A 22046-nucleotide genomic window follows, 5' to 3' on the forward strand; every position below is an offset into this window, starting at 1 on the left:
AGAATCAGATGAGTACTTTGTACTGTTAAATTCACATTCTGTAAGTTTTTATAATTTTTAAAAATTTTTTTTGTGTATTTTTCAGGAATTGCATTACCACCTAAAGGAAATATAGATATCCCAGTGTTATTTATGCCCAAAATTATGAAATTATGCAAAACAATGGTCATTGTTCAAATGATGAGAGCAAATGGAGAAAAATGGCATATTGACAATTTTGATGAATTGGATACAGAGATTAAAAGGTAACATTTAAGTAATGACAGGAAGATGATTTTTTTTGACTGGCATTGTTGTAATAGGTTTCTTTTACATGTTATATATAAATGCTATAATGTTCATGATTTAATATTTTCTGAGCTGCTGAAACCCATATGTTCAGAGGAGAAAAATACATTTGTTACATGGAGATATATATATATATATATATATATATATATATATATATATATATAAATAATTGTTAATTTGTAGTTTAGAGTAATGAACAAGTTCCGTCTTAAATACCATTATCAATTAGTCAGTGGTATGTAAAGGTACTCCCTTTTGACTGGGAAAATAATAACTGCTAGGACAATAATAATCAATATTCTGAAGACAACCTGAAGCTGCTTATCTGGGCACAGTGTAGGACTTCTGATGCTAGCATTCACCAAGTGATGGCATTATGCCAGGTGGGTATGACATTCTGATAAAACATTGCCAAAATGCAGATAATTTGTATTCTCTTTTCTTAGCTGACATTTAAGCAAACTCTTCTAATGGTGCGAAATTAAATGTTTTCTCTGCTATTATAGTTTATTTAAATAATGGTAGAATTCGTAATTAAAAAGAAATTCTCATTTTCTCCTCCATTTTCATATTTTTTCCTGCATATAATTAGTTTTTTTAACTTTGGTTCCATTAGTATCCATTCTGCTAGGCATTTTACCACTGACTACATAATTTGTGGGCCTTAGTGAAAAATGATAACAAGGAAATCCTTGTTAAAAAAAAAAAAAGATCAACCATGGAGTATTATGCAGCCCTAAAAAATGACAAAATCATGGAATTTGCAGGGAAATGGATGGCACTAGAGCAGATTATGCTTAGTGAAGCTAGCCAATCCCTAAAAAACAAATACCAAATGTCTTCTTTGATATAATGAGAGCAACTAAGAACAGAGCAGGGAGGAACAGCAGGAAGAAAAGATTAACATTAAACAGAGACATGAGGTGGGAGGGAAAGGGAGAGAAAAGGGAAATTGCATGGAAATGGAGGGAGACCCTCATTGTTATACAAAATTACATATAAGAGGTTGTGAGGGGAATGGGAAAATAAACAAGAAGAGAAATGAATTACAGTAGATGGGGTAGAGAGAGAAGATGGGAGGGGAGGGGAGGGGGGATAGTAGGGGATAGGAAAGGTAGCAGAATACAACAGTCACTAATAGGGCATTATGTAAAAATGTGGATGGGTAACCAATGTGATTCTGCAATCTGTATTTGGGGTAAAAATAGGAGTTCATAACCCACTTGAACCTAATATATGAAATATGATATGTCAAGAGCTTTGTAATGTTTTGAACAACCAATAAAAAAAGAAAAAAAATAAGATCAAGAATTTCAAGACAGTTTTGGTAGTACACTAAACAAGCATAGTCCTAAATGTGGGGTCATACACAGTTGCACAAGTCACTTGCACAACTGGTCTTATAACTTCAGTGTTTTACATTTCATTTTAACAAGAAAATTCCATTTTCAGCAATGATCAGTAATATTTTCTAGTACTGCTATTCTCCTAATGATATATGATGGACCTAGAATATTTAGACATATGCCCCTTTGTTTTTTTTTTTTTTGGGGGGGGGGTTGTTCTGAAGATTGAACCCAGGGATGCTCAACCACTGAGCCACATCCCCAGCCCTATTTTGTGTTTTCTTTAGAGACAGGGTCTCACTGAGTTGCTAACTGCCTCGATAAGTTGCTGAGGCTGACTTTGAACTCACAATCCTCCTGCCTCAGCCTCCAGAGCTGCTGGGATTACAGGCATGTGCCACTGACCCTGGCCCCCCTTTCTTTTGACTGGAATTCTATAAAGTAAATTCTTCATCACTTTCTGAAGTTCTATGCTTCATGAGATTTTTTTTTTGTTTTGTGTTTTATATGTTCAATTTAGAATATAATCCATGAGAACTGTATTATCTCTTATTAATCATCATTTAATAACATGGATGTATCACTTGCATCCTGTAAAAGTAGAGAACAGAAGCTCCTTAACTTTAACTTATATCTTATTATGGTTTTCTTTGTAATAATTTCCCAAGGTTTGCTCAGAAATGTTTATAAAATTAATATTTGCAAAATATGTTTTCTATTTTTTCAGTTTCTCTCTGCCTAAGTTTAAATTTACAAATGTTACTAAAATGCCATCAGGTTAATAAAGAATAAGCTCTTTTGTGCTAATATTGAAAGCATTTTTGTTTACTCTTAATATTTTAATTTCTACTTAGAACTATGGGAGTAGAAAATCAAGAAATCCAAACAATACAGTGGATATACCCCTTTATTGGACTCCCACAGGCACCACTCCCTAAAAGTCCTTCAGGTAGGTATATTTTGGAGTCAAAATACATCAGAATTCTAAGGGACCTTAGCCATTTTCCAATCTCACCTCTTCCTTATGCAGATAAGAAATTCAAGGTTCAGTGAAAATAAGGAGTAAAATTGGTGGGAATGCTAGAATATAACTCCCTCTCTCAAAAAAGAGTCTGATAACTTTTCACAAAACCAATCCATTTATTGGTGCCATCCCATTAGTAAAACCCAGATATCAGTTCAAGTTGAAATAAAATTAAATTCTCACCCTTTCAGCCCATAGAACCCTACATTAGACCTATAAGATTCCTGGGTACTTTTGTTCTCAGGTCACTTTTTATATTTCTTTAGTGCCTTTTACTCATACATAATATTGGGGTTCATTTTAACATAATCACACATGCTTAGAATATAATTTGCTCCATTTCAGTCCTTCCTCTTTCCCTTTCCTCCTCAATTTCCCTGTTCCCCTTCCTCTACTCTACTGGTCTTCCTTGTATTTATTTATACTTTTTAAAATTAGTGCTTTATAGATATACTTAAAGGCAGAGTTTGCTGTGGTATATTCATAAGCATAGTTTGGTCAATTTCATTTCACTCTTCCTGTCTTTTCAGTCCCTCCTTCCGTTCTTCCCATCCCCTTCCTCTGCTCCATTGATCTCTCTTCTATTTTCATGGGCTTCCCCTCCACCCACCTTTTTGCCCTTATTTTGGGATAGCTTCCGCCTATGAGAGAAACATTCGACCCTTGACTTTCTGAGTCTGGCTTATTCCACTGAGCATGATGTTCTCCAATTCCATCCATTTACCAGGTCACTTTTAATCATCATATTTCCGTTTCTGTGAAGTCATCTAAGACAGTCATCTTAGTCATCTAAAAACTCTCCTGTGAGGATGCTGATTCATTTCTCTTAGTTATACTAGATATAAAACAAATCTTTATGATGTTCTTGAATGCACCAAAGTTTTCAGGGAGGTTTACTTTGCCAAGATACAACATTAAATCCCTGCCCTTAAATGCCTTTGTTTTTTCCCACATGTTCTAGGCTTCTCTCAAGTTTCTGTGTGTTCTCTTTCCCCATAATTTGCTCATTTCTTCTATATTCCTTAATTTTCCCATTTTCTTCCCAGTATCACACTAAGAAATAAAATTCCACTTAGATAACTCATATAGAGAAATTTAGTATCCCAGCCCTTACCAGTCTCTAGGTACAGTTCCTTATATCTAACATACACTAAATTAATCTGCAAAGCAAAGGGCTGTTTTGGATCTCTGTCTTGAGAAACACAGATGTTTTAAAAAGTCTTGAAATTTTGCTTTTATTCTTCTCTTTCTAATACTAATCATTGCAAATGTAAAGAATCAGATTTCCAGGGTGGTGGTATAGCTTCATGTTAGAGTGCTTACCCAGCCTTTGTGAGGCTCTGAGTTTGATCCCCAGCAACAACAACAAAAAAGAATTTGACTTATGCTGACATAAATTATGTCCGCACTCTTAGAAAAAGGAGAAAGTAGTAAGTTTTGCTTGTAAATAAAGTATTTCCCAAGATACATTGCTTAAAAGAAAGACCAAGATGACATATTTCCTTAGGCAGTTTAATTTTAACTGGAAAAAAATCCACATACATAGTAGTACCTTTAACAATACATGTCATTTATTTTCCTTGAAATATTTTTATTCAAGTTAAAAAAATTATCAACAAATACCTAAATGTTTCAAATATAATAAATTATCTTCAGAACATTTCACATACATGTCCAAATGTCTTTTATTTCATTCTAGAAGATAGGTGATTGTATATTTTCCATAGAGCTGTACTATTTGAAATTTATAATACGCAGTCATCTGATAAAAGTGATGTAATAAAGCCTATACATCACGCTGTTGGAATTCTAATAGTAGTCGTTGTTTGTATCCACTACAAAAACAGTCTTGTTTTTCCCAGATTAAAAACATAAAGCAGAATTTTTCAGTCTATAACAAAGCCTATGAGAACATAACAACATAAATTTCTTGCATATTTTTCTTCAAAGAAAATTAAACATGCTCCAGGGCATTTTTCCTTTGAGTCACTTTTCTTGGTAATTACTTGATTTTTAAATCAAATATGAGTTCTGTAAATAGCCCAACCTAATAGCAACATCAGTGTTCTCAAAAAGATTGCATATTAGTTACTAAATCTTTTTATTGAAAATCTAAAATCTGTTGGCAATTACTTTTCTCCACAAATGCCCTTGAGAGGCAAGTTGGTTTAATCTTATACATACGTATTATTTGTGCTCTTGTACAGTCCATTCTCCACTTTTTCATTTAATAACTAATCAGATATAAACTACTGCTTTCCTTGCTCAGTTTTATCACTGTCAAAGTTCATTCTTTCTTTCTTTTTTCGTGTATCTATCACTCAGATTATTTGCAAACCCAAGATGCTTTTGTTGTTCTGTGAGCCACCTTTTCTCTTTGTGCATTCTTGCCTACTACTCTCCATTGGGGCAGATAATTGGAAAAGGACTTCACTCCCTGTCACACATTGAAGACAATGGAAAATGAACCTGCTGTGATTGAGTGCGCCTTGCATTGCCAGGGCACTAATTTCCTAAGGACTATAGGAAAAGACCAGTATATGATACCAATTATAACTTTGATCAGAAATTTAAATGTCCAATTTAATGCTTTAAGACTGAAGTTAATTATAACTAGAAAAGCTTGTACAGTTTTTCCAGCCATTTCACCAATGAGCTTCTTTAAATTACATCTAACTTTTTACCCTTATTATACATCCACATTGTTTATTGTGAGTCCATATTGTTCAATAAAAATCTACATAACTTTAATGAAAAATTAACTTATTACAGTATTTTATATTGCAATATCATATGTATTGTGAAAACAAATATCTGAGGACATCAATTAATTTTGCAGTTTATGTGAATGTATTATTATTGATATCATAAACCATCCCATAATACATTTCAAAGCTTTTTTATATTAATTCCCTTTTCCCCTTATATTCAATTTAGATTCTACATGCATTTGACTTAATAAAAGTATAATATATTATGTTTGAGAGAAATAATATTCTTATTTATGTGGACTCTAGTACACATGGCCTCATGGTACCATAGAGTTAATGCCAAAAAAATAAATAAATACTTCTTTTTATAATTAGTGATTGCACATATAAATAATATTTTGATTTCTAATAAGATAATTGAAAGCTTCTCTTGTACTTTCTATATGAAATTATTAGAATTAAATATAAGATAAATCTTTAATGCTGTATTTTAAATATGCAGTTAAATTTTAACATTGATTTTAAACAATTTATTATAATTTTGTTTTTCCCTACTAAAAAAGGTACATTTTGTAAATTTAAAAAAGTAATTCAAACGAAAATTTAAGCAGAGCGTGGTGGTGCATGACTGTAATCTCAGCTATTCCAGTGATGGAGGCAGGAAAATCACAATTTGAGGTCAGCCTAGGCAACATGACAAGACCTTGTGTCAAAATAAAATATAAGTAAAGAAAGAAAAGAATGGGGGTGTAGCTCAGTGGTAGCATGACCCTGAGTTTAATCCCAGTACTGAAAAAAAATGAAAATTTAAATATTTTACTTAAATAATTTAAATGTGAATTTTAATATGCCTGTAAATAAATCTAATAGAAATATTTTAAAGTTTATTACAAAATAAATGTTACTAAACTTATTTGAAGCCATTTTCTATAATATTATTATAAAAGTGGAATTTGATATTACCAAAGGAACATCCAGATTTTTTAAAAAATACAAATTTAAATGTCCACAATTGCTGTTTGAGTTATTGATATGGCTCTTTCAGTTTCTAAATTAAATTTCTGCATTCTAATGTAGTCTTTTGTAATCTAGTATATATATTACAGATTTACCTCTTGTCATACTGTTTTTAAATATTTCTTTAATATTCATACTTGTTTTGTAGATGTCAATATGTAGATATTGCATGAGTGTTTGTGTGTGTGTGTGTGTGTGTGGGGGGGGGGGGGGTCTGTCTGTTAAGGCCAGATAATGAGAATTTAAAGTATTTCAAAATAAGTTTTATTTTTTATGACATAGTTCATTTTATTCTATGTCAAGAATGATCATATAGCCTAATAGTTAATTTAACTGAAAATATTTCTCTCCTATAGTTGTCATAAAATGTCAATCCAGGAAGCGAGTAGAAGAGAAGGTGGAAGTCACACTTATTGGTGATTTTTTTGGACCAAGTCCTGCCCCAGAATTGACAGAATTTTTAGTGCTTCCAAAAAGAAATTCATATAGTAATGCTTTTGAAGATTTCATTGGTAAGAGAAACATAATCATGGATATAAAAAACAATAAATTAAAGCTTATCTTGAATCGTAGGTTGCTGCCTGCTCAGTTATAAAGAATCATGCCCATTTAATTTTTTTATTTAATATTTTATAGTTTAAAAAAATTTAAGTTATAGATAGATACAATACCTATAATTTTTTTTTTATTTTTATGTGGTGCTGAAGATCAAATCCAGTGCCTCACACATGCCAGAAAAGTGCTCTACCACTGAGCTACAACCACAGCCCCCCATTTAATTTTCATTTACAATATAATATTTAAGTTAGTGCTTAAAGACTGCTGTATTATGCTTGTTGTTTCCACATAGCAGTTAGCTCAAAAATGACAATAGTTATGGTTATTGTTGGATTTATAAGACATGGATTGTGATTCTGTCAACGATGAGAAAGGAAAAAGCTATAGTAACTGTAATTTCTACTTCTTCTCAACTTTAATTTGTTCTATAACTCTGTCTTCTGATTTAAGGAATCTGATTGAAGCTATAACTTACAGTTTTAAATTTAGAAACAAAATCTTGAATGAATATCTTATTTAAAATATAGAAAATTGGACAAATTAAATGTAATGCCCAAATGGTTTTCAGATAATAAAGTTAATTAAGTTTATTGTATGCTTTTAATATATATTCCATATTTTTATATAAAAACTCAAATTACTTTATTATATGTTACAAGTAGAGCATCCCTAATCTAAAACCTCAAATCCAAACTGCTCCAAAGTCTGAAACTTTTTGAGCACCAACGTGATGCAAGTAATTGGTATATCACATGGCACTGAGTGATAGCAACAGGATGGAGTAAGGAGATCTGGACCCTCCTCCTGTCCACACATACAAATTCAGCAGCAATTCATGGACAAATTTCCTTTTTAAGAAAGCAGTAATAATTTTAAAGGTTCCCTGCACCTTGGTGGAATGTGTAACCAGACTCATCAAAGCCTGTAGGGAGATTTGGATCATGCTGTTTTCAAAGACCTTGTCCATGACAAAGAACTTCTTATGATGATGGTCCTGGCAATGATTTCATAGGTATAACCAAAATCACAGTAGACAAAATAATCATCAACAAGTAGGACTGAATCAAACTCAAAAGCTTCTTTAAAGTAAATAATCAACATGATGAAAAGAAGCAGCCTAGAATGAGAGAAAATATTTGCAAATCACCTATCTGGTAAGGGGTTAATCTGGAAAATACATAAGGAACTCCTACAAGTCAATAAAAAAAAGGCCTAAAAACAGTTTTTAAGATATGCTAAAGAACTTTGATAGATATTTCTCCAAAGAATGTACAATGGCTATGTGAAAAATAGGCAACATTACTAATCATCAGGGAAATACAAATCAAAACCACCAGGACATATCAGCATGACTGTTATTGTTTTTTAAAATGCAAATAGAAATGAGTGTGGCAAGGATGTGGGGAAACCTTTTAAACTTTTCACACTGATGTGAAGAACAAAGAATGGTGCAATTGCTACTAAAAATAGTATGAAGGCTTCTCAAAAAATCAAAAACAGAACAATTGTATGATCTAGCAATTCTACCTCTACATACTTAACCAAAAGAATTGAAATCAGGATCTCAAAGAGATATCCATACTTCCATATTCATTGAAACATTATTCACAGTAACCAAGATATACAAACAACCTAAATGTCCATCAACAGATGAGTAGATAGAAAAAATGTGGTATAAACATACAATGGAATGATGTCGAGCTTTTTTTTTTAAAAAAAGGAAATTCTATTGTATGTAAGAATATGAGTGAAACTAGAGGACTTTATAGTAATTGAAATAGCCAACCATAGAAAGACATACTACTTTATAATAAATTTAAATTAGTCAAATTCATGGAAACAGAGTAGAACAGTAGTTGCCAGGGTATGTAAGGAGGGAGAAATGGGTATAAAATTTCAGTTGTGCAAGATGAATAAGTTCTACAGACCTATTGTACAGCATAGTGCCTACAGTGAACAATAGTGTATTGTGCTTTTAAAAAAAATTTATGAAGAGTGCAAATCTCATGTTACACTAAGTATAAAGGAAGCTACAGAAATAGACCTAGGGGCCTTTTCTGCTTGTCTCACTACTTGTCATTCTATGGTTTACAACCTGACAAAGTCAGGTTGTAAACCATAGAATCCCTAATTCTGCTAATTAAATTGATTAAAGCTTACTACCAGAAAAAAAGCATATCCTCCTACATAATCAAGGTCTATCAGGAAGCTACTTCCATCATTTCAGAAACACTGAAAGTCATATTAAGAAAACAATCTCTCAAGTAGCTCTTGAAAATACATATTTTGATATGGCTCTCATTTTACTGCTTCATTACTTTTCATGATGAAAAGGAATATTTAATATTAAAAATAACTATATGGAAGGTTTGCAAGCTTTTCTCCACCCATTATTCTCTCTAAAATATCCTTTTTCTCTGTTCAATACCCCAAACTCAACAAGCTCATCTGTTTTTCTCTACATTTTAATTTGTAAATCTCTTTTATTGTTTACATGAAGTGTGTTTTGCTGTATAGAAACGAATCAGTTCCCTCCCGATTTAATATTTTCTGTCTCTATGGTATCTAAATATTTGATAAATTAGTTGACCTCATCCTCTTCTTAAGGGCATATGGCAATAAGTTGTTTTCTTTCCCTGCCCTATTTCAAGGACATAATGAATGTGCTTGCACTCTCTCTCTTTTTTTTTTTTTTGGCCCTCCCTTCCTGCCTATTTTCTTTTTGAAGGGACAATTCTGACTGATAAATCTGAATACTATTTTAGTCTTTAGTATATGCAAAAGCAAATTGACTGTTTTCCCCTTGTGTAATTTAATTACAGTGCATACCACACATGAAATAATATCCAGGAGTTATGTTGTCCAGGCCATTTTGTGCTTCCTGTTATCTCTTAAGTCTCTTAGGATGGAAATTAAAGCACTCTTCTGTGGCTTGGACTCTGATTGGATTTTCGGAGTGAAATTTAATCACATCCTTTTCTTCTCTCATCTGAGTTTAAAACCAACTAAGGAACAGATGTAGAAATAAGGCAGATGGAGACCAAAGTGTTAGCTTTATTAATTATAAATATGAATTTGAAAGTGAGTTGGCTCTATGGACTTATTTGAGCTTATTAGTGCCTTCCACAGTAACAATTCCATTCATAGCAAACTGACCAGTTGTAGACTCCCTGCAGAGACAAACAATCTACACAAGAGGGAGGAAAATAAAATATGAATCCTAGATTCAAAACATTGGGAAAGAAAGAGAGAGGCTGGCTCATGTGCTCATGTTCCATTTCCATTTTTCATTAGTGACTGGATTCACTAGTCAGATATGTTGCTTTTACTCTCAGGGCAAGTCATGATAGAAGAGACAGGTGGAAGCTGATTTTTTCTCCCTACTATGTCCCCTCACCCTTTCGTGTGTGAATAGGCCTCTCTGTGATAAGTAGGAGTAGTTAAGAATCCCCAACATTCTCTTCCCATCACCCACCCTTTATCTTCATCATATATTTTTTAAATCCAATAAAAATACTAAGCCATGTTAAATAAAAATGCTGTGACCTCTCTACCTGAACTCCTCATACTCATCTTTGAATTAACCAGGATTAGTTGCTTTTATACCTTTATCATTGAACAATATTCTAGCAAGCATCTTTCTACTAGATATTATGCTTGGTCCCAAAGATGCCAAAATTAACAAGACACAGACTCTGTTGTCAAGGGATTCAAAAAAACCCTATTTAATATGTTGGATTTGTATACCTATATTATATAAATCAATTGATGTTACCCTACTGGGATATTATCATACTTCAATTTTTAGACTGTAGTTTATAATGTCACTTCTAGAAGATTACAAATCATTCTCTCTGGGAAGGATATCCCCTGTAATTGTATTTCTTCTTCCTAAGTAGTTCTTGGCCCATGTGTTGTTTGTGCTTCTCTAGGGATTTGTTCAGTGACTTTCTCTATAGGGCTTTTTAATCTAGGAGTAGTTTCACTATGTAATTATCCATCAGAATCATGCTTTTTATTTCTCAGGTGTTCTGTAATTCAAAACTTTTGTTCTTAAATTAAGCTGTTATATTTTTGTCTGATTTGCTGATTTGTTTGTCACAGTTGTCTCATTTCACCCTAGGCTAATCACCTTGCTATCTTTTTCGAATGCTGTATGTAAACTCCCATGTCAGATTTGGTCTATAATCACAAATATATCTTGAGGAATTTTTCAGTGATACTCCTGTGAGCCCACATTGGCCTCCAGTCTTTAAAGCTTTTCTCTGCTCCTCTTCACTTTATTTTCTCTGATCAACTCCTGTCCTACCTGCTCTAATAAGAATACCCTTAAGAATACTGTCAACCTTTCAGGCACGGTTGTGCATACTTGTAATCCCAGAGGCTTGGGAAGCTGAGGCAGGAGGATTGTGAGTTCAAAACCAGCCTAAGTGAATGTTCTCTCTGATAAGTGGATGCTGAGCCATAATGCAGGTGGCGACTTTAATTGGGCAAAGGGGAGGGAGGATAGAAGAGGGAGCATGGGGGCAGGAAAGATGATAGAATGAGATGGATATCATTACCCTTGGTACATGTATGACTGCACATTTAGTGCAATACTACATCGTGTATAACCAGAAAAATGCAATTGTGCACAATGAATCAAAATGCATTCTGCTGTCATATATACCTAATTATAATAAATAAATAAATAAATAAATAAAAATTTAAAAAAACTTTTTAAAAAAGCCAGCCTACGAAACGTAGTGAGACCCTGTCTCAAAATAAAATGTAAAAAGGCTCAGTAGTTAAGTGCCCCTGGGTTCAATGCCCGGTACTAAAAAAAAAAAAAAAAAAAAAAAAAAAAAAAAAAAAAAAAAAAAACAAAAAACAAATACCATCAGCCTTACTTTTCCTGTATATCTAATGTAATGGACAAATTTGTGCTCATAGCTTAGTCTGTCAGCAAGTTGAAGGAGTTTTGCTCTTGGTATTAATTTACTATCTTACTAGTTGTCCCTTTTCTCCATCTCTGTTGTTTGCTGTCATCCTCTGACAAGAATATAAATATCTGAGTGCTGTAATGTGGAAATAATAATAGTATTCATCTTATAGAGTTTTTTGAGGATTAAATGTATAAATGCATGTGAAATCTTTAGAAAATGCCTGGTTCTCAATGTGTGCTCCATAAGTTTAAGATACTACCATTGTTAACATTTAAAGCTCTGGTTGGGTATTATGGGATAGAATGTACTAGAAGGCACATTTTGAGTCACTGACAAATGACATTTTGAAATGAAAACCAAATTCTCTCAATTGCATTCAATGATTTTTCTCAGAAGTATACAAAAGAATCATCTATGAAAAAAGTGCAAAGACGTGATGCCTAAATGTTGGAAAAGATCTGAAATTGGATGATAATCACCAGTTCCCTCTCATCATTCTTAGAAATCTCAGATCATTCCCAAACCCCAACATGGTCTAGCTCTTGCTTATTTTGTTAGCCGCATTTTTTTACAAGGTCCTCCCACTCTGTCTGCTCCACCCACATAAATTCTTCCTCTATGGGCCTTCCTGGTTTATGCACCATGAACAATTCCCATAGATCTCTTCAATGAATAGAAGTTTCCTCCCTCACTCACCCTTGGTATATTGGTCTCCTCCACAGGAATCCTTAGTAATCAAGTCTCCAAGACTGTATTACTCTCATAGCCTCCTTTACTTCTCTGTGGTAGCAGTTACTACAGAAATAATTTAAAATTAGTGTTCATATTAGCAACTGTCAGTTCCTTCCCTTGATCATAAGCTCTGGAGGGGCAAGAACTATACCTTTTCTTACAGTGATTCCTCCTTGTCTCACCTTTTGTCCCCTAGCCAATAAGCATGAATGTATCTTATACTAATAGACCTTTTATGAATTTAATTATGACATCCATAGTAACAGATCTCTAGAGGTGGTTCAAAGATTCTGAAACTAAAATTAACTTCTCATTCCCTAGTTTCATTCTGCAACCACCATTCCCAGAAAGGATTCAATAATTAAGCAGAAACAGATGCCAAAAGTATATTCAAGACATGCTTTACAAAAAAAAAAAAAAGAAGAAAAAAAGAAAACTTTAGCGGGGGGTGTAGCTCAGTGGTAGAACACTTTCCTGTCATGCAGGAGGCCTTGGATCTCAAGCTCCAGCACTTTAAAAAAATCTTTATTATGTTATTTGAATAAAATGGAAGCTCATCTCTCCTAAAACACTTCAACATTCTTAAGTGTTATTTTTTCTGCATGGATTATGTATTCCTATGGAACATTTCCATATTCCAGTGTCAGAACAAGTGGACACATTATATGTAGACACATTGATTTTGCTATGTCAGAGATGGTTATTGACAGGGATAATAATTTATAATTTTGGTCATTTGAAAATCAGAAATTTAGGAGATTAGAGACTTATTTTTATGTGTGCTGTCATAGCCAAGCTTTCATTTAGAGTTTAGTAGAAAAAATTAACATTAAGTACTTCTAAAAAGTGGTCTGGTGTTGTCTATTAAAATTGCTTAGAAAGTGCTATATGTTCTGAATTAAAATAATATAATAAGGAATAGCTTTATACACCAGAGATAGACTTTAGAAGTGAGCTTAGTTGTGGATTATGTCAAGTCATGATTCTTTGACCTTTCTTCTATTAACCACATTCAATAGACTTCTTGATTTGTGGTTTGGGCCCCTTACATGTAAATGAAGAGTAAATTTAATACAGATTTGTGCCATTTATCTCCATTATAATCCTGAATTTAGGATATTATTCTTCTGCAGTGGAAAAAACTCTAATATTAGTTACCTCTGGTAACCTGCTGGTTAAAAAAAATGTTGCTAAACATATTGTCTTTAAATTTCAAGACTAAAACATAGAGAACACTCTTTTATTGAAATATATCTGAAATTGAGAATTCTGATCTAATAATTTGAGATGCTGTTTTGGAATTGTTTAAATTGAATTAAATTAAATTTAAATCTTTTTATATATTTCACATCTATAGCTTTTAATATGCATTTATAATATAGAGTACATCTCATGTCATTTTTTATTTCATAGTTAATATTGACCATTAATTTCTATTAGGCTTTTCCTACTCCATAATCCAGAACTGTAAGGATTTACGAAGGGCAAGAATTGTCTTCTATGTTACTTTTTATATTCATGCATTTATTTATTTATCTTTTAATAAAATATACATAGTATTATATAGCTGATAATGTACTAGACATTATGAACACAGAGCTAGATAATTATGGCCTCTCCCTTCTGATAAATACCTATGCATGACTTGTGTTGATATATAAATTGATGTTCAATCTCTGCATACTTAATTAAATTGAAATATATTTTAATCTTGATTTTCCTAGCAATTCCTAAACTACGTGAATTTGAATATGAAATAGAGTTTGAAAATGAAGTTATGAAGTCTAACTTGGAATCCTGTTTGGCTTTATATTTGATCAAAAAAAGTTATAATATCAAACACCAAATGATATCATTGGTCTTCAATCTGACATTTACACCAAAGAAACCATTGAGGTAAACCTGCTTTCCTTCTCTTTTTCTTTAAACAATATTATTACTCTCAACTAATTAAACTATCTAATGTTGCTAACTAAACTAATCTAACTAAATTAAATGTTTGGTTTTTATTTCCATATTTCAATATTTGGATTATATTAATTCTTTGATGCTATTAAGTGAAATGTTTGGGGCTAAATTATTTTCAGCTAGTAAACTATGAAAAATATTCTAATGTCTAATGTTGGAAGTCTAAGCTATTTTTCAGAAACTGACCTCTCTAAGTCATTTAAGTGTCCTGTCAACAAAAAAAGAACAATTGCCTATTTTATAATATCTTTTTTAAAGAAACTTACCAAGGGATGTACAATGGCAACATATTTCTTGATGCTACTTTTTAGAATAGAATCAGTTCAAATGATGAAAATGCCTAAATTATGTTCTACATTGCAACTGCTTTCATTACCCTTTACCACTTAACACCATAACATTACACATCTGTTACTAAGACGTATGTGGGTGTGTAAGAATAGTAGGCTTTGGATGTTTCCCCTTTAGGAAATCTCATCCAATGTCTTTATATTTACTCTTTGGGCTACTGACACTTAGCATTTATAAATATTATATGTATGTCACATCTGAGATAGGGATTTATTTGTGTCTGAATGCAGAGATACTGATCAGAATCAATATATACAAAATATAAAACTTGGTAATGAACAAAACATCTGAATGAACAAAACATTGTGCTTTAATTGCCTCTAAATTTTGCAACTATGTATTTGATATAGATATGCATTTATTTGAAGTGGCTATGAATATGTATTCTAATAACAAAACAATACTAGAATCATTTTCAGGAAGCAGTAATAAATGCAAGCTACAAGAAAATAGTGCACTATAAATGCTGACATTGCCCTCTTTTCCATTTCATTTTTGTAGTTTTCTATGTTCATTTGCTGGTATTTTTATATTTAGTTGTGTAATTTCATTATTTTAATGATATGGACTATTCAGCAACAGCTAGAAGGAGAACAATATTATCATTGGAGAATATGTAACACAGGTCTAAACAGTTTTTTAAATTGAGAATTTATATCATTTGTCATGTTTTAGCTACATAAACACTAATTATCTTAGCTTGACATTTTTCTGGAAACTTTTACCTGTTGAAGAGCTGAACATAATGAGAACCCCAAGTTCTGATGCAGCTTGGAGGAGATAATTTAGAATAGATGATATCACATATATACATTGTTATGAAATCTGTGCCATCTGTGAAATTAAGTAGTCTTCCCCACTATGGCCCTAAAATGTTGACATGGTAATTTCATGCTAACTCAAATAATGGACCTGTTGAATGGAAGTATTCAGCAATAGTCATTTGAGTATGTATATTAGTTTACTAAAAAATCATTTAATTTCTACAAAGAAACAAAATTCCTGCACTTTTGGAGTGTTTCACTCAGAGTGACAGATAACAGAAATAAATGTATAAGTAAGCAAGCTATTTCAGAATGTCCTGAGAAGGAAATAAATAGGGTAAATAGAACTATTGAAAGATCTGCTTCAGACAAGGGGGATTGTTAGGCTTCTATTAAATGATGTCTGAATTAAAATCTTATGGCTGATAACAGCTGGGAAGAGCATTTAAGGTGAGGAAAGAATAAATGCAGAAGACATGAAACAAGAAATTTTTGGCATGAGCAATGAATAGTAAGAAGGCCAATGTTTCTCTAATATATTGAGCAAAGGAGGAAATAAGATTGGAAAGAGTAGTTGAGTTCTTATCATTTAGGGTTTTGATGCAATAGGTCCATATTTATGCTAGAAACAATAGGAAACTATTGAAGTACAAATATTTGGAGAATTGATTTAGGAAAACATGTATACATCATTCATAAAATGAATGGATGATGTTGGATGGTAATCTGATGTAACTTAACAATTGTGTGTTATATACATCACTACGTGTTCATTTATTTCTACCATTCCCTGTTTGAAATATATTTGTGACAGTTCACTGGAAGAGACATAGTAAAATATGAAAAACCAAAATAAAACAATAGCTCTAAATTATGGAAGTTCTCTCTCTTCCTTGTAAGACAGAAAAAATAGAAGTGTGAAAATTAAGTCTTGAAAACAATACAAAGAGAGGAATATAGTTTTACTTTCTATAACAAGAGTGTGTTAGAGAAGTATACATTTAGGATTTATATTTTAGATATGTTAACTTTAATGATATATTACTAGACATTGGCTAAGTTATACTGCGTAGTATTCCATTTTTTCTATATAATGCACTTTTTTTTTTTTTAACCAGCACCCTATTGAAAGAACAATTTAAATTTTTGCTCCCACTTTTTTCTTTTTTGACACCAGGGATTGAACCTGGGGATTCTTTACCACTAAGCCACATCCCCAGCCCTTTTTATTTTTTTTATTTTGAGACAGGGTCCCACTAAATTGCTTAGGGCCTCACCAAATTTCTGCAGCTGGCTTTGAACTTGTGATCCTCCTGCCTCAGCTTCCTGAATCATTGGGATTATAGGTATATGCTACCACTGTGCCCAGCCACTCCCACTTTTTTGGCAGTATAAACAATGCTATAAAAATGCAGCAATAAACATGATACATATCACTTGAACTATTGGAAGCATATCTCTAGGGAAATTACTGAGCGGAATTGCTGGTTTACTGTGTGTCGTGTTCTAATTTGGTAAAATATTGACCAATTGCTGCCCAAATGACTAACCAATTTTATACACCTACTTACAAAGGAAAAGAGTTTCCAGTGCTGTCCTTTCTGACACTTTTAGGTAAGCAGTTTGAGATTTCATTTTTCAATCCTGAATTAGGATTTTGCAACCACATTCTTGCATATTTGAGTCATTTCCACCATAGGCAGGCAAACAAACAAAACCATTATTCAACTCCAACTGCTATCCTCTCTCTCCACTCATCACCATAGCCAAATGCTTTCAAAGTCTATCTTTTGAATTTTATTCCTTAACTTAACTGCCTTTCAATGATATACTATTCAGAAGGGTGTATGTGATCTTTACCAATTAGTTTACTTTTAAAAAAGTTTCAATTAATTTGGAACTTTTCAGATATTAACAAACCATATTTCTGACAATGATTCATTTTGACAGAAAATTCCCAAATGGAATTTTATTATAAAACTTGAAACCATTTGCCAAATCTACCCTTACATTCTTAAGTACTATGATATTCTATGGTGGTTATAAAAATTTGCACAGTTCTTTATGCATAAACTACTGATTTTTAGAACATAAATAAACATCAGATAAGATGTGCTACAAAATAATTACCTCAAAGGGATAATGACAATCTAAACATTATCTACAAAGTATTTCTAAAATATAATTAACAGTTATCTGCATTATGTAAGAATTACATGACCCAGTGCTTTTGCTGAAACCTCAAAGTTTGCTTACATTTTGATCTTAGATATTGATTTGCTATGTTTGTTCTCTTGTGTTTCTATAGTAGCTTTTAAAATCTCCTTTTATATTCAAGGTCTCATATTACACTGAAAATAGAGTGCTTAACAGATGGAATCTGGAAGTTTCCCATGCTGTTGATTGCTACTAAGCCTGAAGTGGATGATGTCATTGACATCGAAGGAATTGGTTTACTTAAGGAATCTACTACTGACTTTAGACTGACAAGTCAGACAAGGTAATATATCAAGCAAAAAATATGTAACTGGTTTTATTAATGTAATTTATACTGAATTGTGGAATGAAATTTAAGATAGAAAATCCTATAGGTCATGTTTTCCTGGTTAAGCCAGAGTGGTATTGCTGCTGTGACTCAAAGCTTTATAGATTTCATAAATATTTATTTAAAACTTGGAATATAGAGTCTACAATGGGAAGATTAGAAAAGAGAAGCAAAGGTAAATAATTAGACATTTGAATTTAAGATAATATTTCTATTTGTTTTCAAAAGATGTTTCAATATATTATTTTAAAGATAGATGGATCATTTTTCAGTAAATTTTAATGGTATTGGGAAATCAAATGGTTTAACTAAGTAGAGATACTTGGGTAGCCTATACAGATTCACTTTGTAGCCAACTCTTGTTCCCAAACCTAGTCTCAGGCAAACACTGATTTCTTTTCTATCTCTTTAGCATTGCCTTTTCTGGATATTTTATATCAATGGTCTTTCACATATAATTTCTTGCACTGTTTTTATCTGAAGTTCAGTAGTTTTCATGAAAAAGTACCTCTCAGTCTGTTGTTTACATTTGGTCAGTTTCCAGAGTACTGAAATTGTTGTTTTTAATGGTTGTTCATCTTACAGTTACTACTGGGGGAGAGGATTTGTTTACCTCATCCAGTCCAGTGGAAGAGAATTCTGTATATTTTAAATTACACTAGAGTTGCATATGAATGCTCCCTGAGATTTTGTACTTAAAGTACTAAGATCTGTTGCTAATTATTTTCATTTTACTTTACTACAGAGTTCATGTAAGTCAGATTCCTTCTTTTTTTATGGAATATTTATTGTGACTCATGGTTTCAGGGGTTCAGTCCATGGTAGTCTGACTCCATAGCTTTGGGCCTAAGGCAAGGCATGACATCATGGTGGAAGGGCATGGTAGAGGAAAGCAGCTCAGAGCGTGGTGCCAAGGAAGCAGAGAAAAGGCATACCCCCAGATACCAATCTCCTTCAGTCACACCCTATCTACCTGGAGTTGCGGCCCACTTAATCCATTTAAGAGGATCAATTCACTGATTAGGTTACAACTCTTATAATCTAATCATTTCACCTCTGAAAATTTTTCCATAGTCTCACACATGAGCTTTCACGGGATGCCTCATATCTAAACCATAATGTTCCACCCCTGGTTTCCCAAAGCTGATGCCCATCTCACAATGCAAAATATATTAAGTCCATTTCCAAAAGTACCCATAGTCTTAACATAAGTTACACCATTACCAAAATTTCAAGTCCAAAATCTCTTCTGAGACATGAGTGAAACTCTTAGCTCTTTTCTACTATACAGATCAAAAGGAAGTTACAGGGGCCAGGGTTATAGCTCAGTGGTAGAGTGCTTGCCTAGCATGCATGAGGCACTGGGTTCGATCCTTGGTACCATATAAAAATAAACAAACAAAATAAAGGCATTGTGCCCATCTACAACTAAAAAAAATATTGTTTAAAAAAAGCAAGTTATATATATCCAATACATAATGGCACAAAATAAACATTTCCATTCCACATGAGAAATAGAAGCACATACAGAAGGGATGAGACCAAAATAATACCAAAATCCAGCTGGGCAAACAAATTCTGTAGCTCCATTTCAAGTATCTAGGGCAAATGGTATTGTGATATTCTCTTCAAGGAGTTTGTGCAGCTCTGCCCCTATGTCCTTGCTTGTTGCAGTCCACATGGCCTCTCTCTTGTCTTGTTTCTGCTCCATTCCTACTTCTTTCTTCAGCAGATGTCACGTTACTGGCCTTTCTTAATCTCAGGGGTCTCTGTTGCAACTTTGGCTTCCTTCTCACTTCTTCACATATTACCCTCTCACAGGCAGCCCACAGGAAATCTATTTCTGCTGCACTTTTCCTGGCCTCCCAGGCCTTCCTTTGAAATCTCGGTGGAAGCCTTCATGACTTTCAGCATTCTGTATGCCTTCAGACTTAGCACCATGTTGTTCACACCAAGTTCTGACACCTTCTCAAGCAGTTGCCAGACCTTCTGGGACCACGGATGCAATTGCCTCTAAGTACCTGGGTGGCTGATCACAGTGAAACCGTGACCCCCTGTGCGAGCAGTGTGCCTACATGGGCTCTTATCAAAGGATTTTACTTTTACACTTTTGAGCCTAAAATGGGTGTGGTCTTGCCAAGATGCCCTCAAACCATCTTTCCTATTGTTGCTAGGCAAAGTTAGTGACTGTAATCTCTTTAACAGCCACAAGTTCCTTCATTAGCAAATCACTAGTCTTATACTTTTCTGACCAAACTGCAAGTTTTTCAAATTTTTCTGTTCTGCTTTCTGCTCCTGATTATGACAGTAAATTTGGCTAAAGCAACTAGCAATTCCCATGTCATCCCTGAATGCTGTGCTCCCTTGAAATTTCCTCCACCAAATTAATTAGTCCATTACCTTTAAAATCAGCCTCATATAGAGTTTCAGGATATGGGCAAAATATACACAATTTCTTTGCCATAACATAACATGAATGGCTATAGTCCTGTTTGCAATAGAGTCCTCCCCCTCTGAAACCTCATGAGCCCAGTTTTCCCTGTCACAGTAATATGTTTTGGCATTCTGGTATTCTGAGTTCCTACCAGAACGACTTACTAAGCTCTGCCTACAACATTTTAAAGCTTCTTCAGCCTGCATCTCTAAACTTTTCAAACCCCCCACCCCACAAACCAGCTCCAAAGTCTTCTGAACTACATGGTCACTTTAGTCAAAGCAACAATCCCATGTCTCGGTGCCAATTTGCTTCTTTCTTGCTTCTTTCTTTGCTGTGACCAAAAGTCCTGACAAGAACAACTTAAGAGGAAGAAAAGTTTATTTTAGCATATAGCTTCAGAGTTCAGTCCATGGCCTGACAACTCCATAGTTCTGGGCCCAAGGTGACACAGAATATCATGGCAGAAGGGCATGGCAGAGAAAATAGCTCAGGATATAGCAATAAGAAAGCAAAGAGCCAGATCCCTTCTAAATAAGAGTAAGATTATCCACTCAACACAGAGAGCTAAACTTTGGTGAGTGGAGAAATAAGGGTTTCATATTACTGGGTCATAGTGATCTGTACAAAACCTGAGAAGCAGGAATATGAGAAAAAAGTACTAAAGTTACTATTTCTCTTTTTTATAAAACTGATTACTTGAATGCCTGTATTTCTTGATGACTACAGCTGTGCACTGTATTTGCCACCAGAATGAATTTGCCAAAGGGACTGGATATGCAGGCAAGCATTCTATACATTTTGGTCATAAATGAATGACAGCAAAATGTATAATTACCTGTTTCATTTGGAGACCAATGACACAAGGGAGAGTGACCATAAAATTCATTGTTTCCGAACTTGAACTTTCTTGAAAATTTTATTTATCAAGCACTCAATTCATAATTAGGCTCTCTGCAAAGTAAACTGGGACATATCTAAGCAAAACCAGCTCTTACTGTTACTGTTTTTATAGAGCATAATAAGATCCTTACTATTTATCAAAAAAGGATTTTTAAGTCATCAAACACACTTTCATGTACTTATTCACCATCTGTATCTTCTCTTCAGTGAAATATCTACTCATTTCTTTTTTCCATTTCATAGTTGGATTTTTTTACTGTTGTTTTGAAAGTTCTTTATAATTCTTGATATCAACCTCTTAACAGAATTTTGGGGATGCCAGAGATTTTAATCTTGTATGAAGTCCAATTTATTATTTTACCCTTTATGTAACATACTTCTGTAGTCATTGTCTAAGAACTCTTAGCATTAAATACCAAAAACTTTCTTCTGTATTTGCTTAAAAAAATATTTCAAACTTAAAACAATAATGGAATT

The 22046-nt window shown here is 33.2% G+C and overlaps 1 protein-coding gene across 1 annotated transcript in view; it reads left to right on the top strand.

Moving 5' to 3' along the window:
* Positions 1–22046, top strand: part of CFAP47 (cilia and flagella associated protein 47) — a gene marked incomplete at both ends in the record, with an annotated part of 427079 nt that overhangs the window by 378338 nt on the left and 26695 nt on the right. The window contains 5 exons of the mRNA XM_081278126.1: positions 86–245; positions 2492–2586; positions 6746–6901; positions 14329–14500; positions 18026–18187. Coding sequence (XP_081134252.1) covers positions 86–245; positions 2492–2586; positions 6746–6901; positions 14329–14500; positions 18026–18187 — 745 coding nt within the window. The remainder of the gene's footprint in view (positions 1–85; positions 246–2491; positions 2587–6745; positions 6902–14328; positions 14501–18025; positions 18188–22046) is intronic.

Source organism: Spermophilus citellus, assembly GCF_964194105.1.
Source record: "Spermophilus citellus genome assembly, chromosome: X".
Classification (NCBI taxonomy): domain Eukaryota; kingdom Metazoa; phylum Chordata; class Mammalia; order Rodentia; family Sciuridae; genus Spermophilus; species Spermophilus citellus.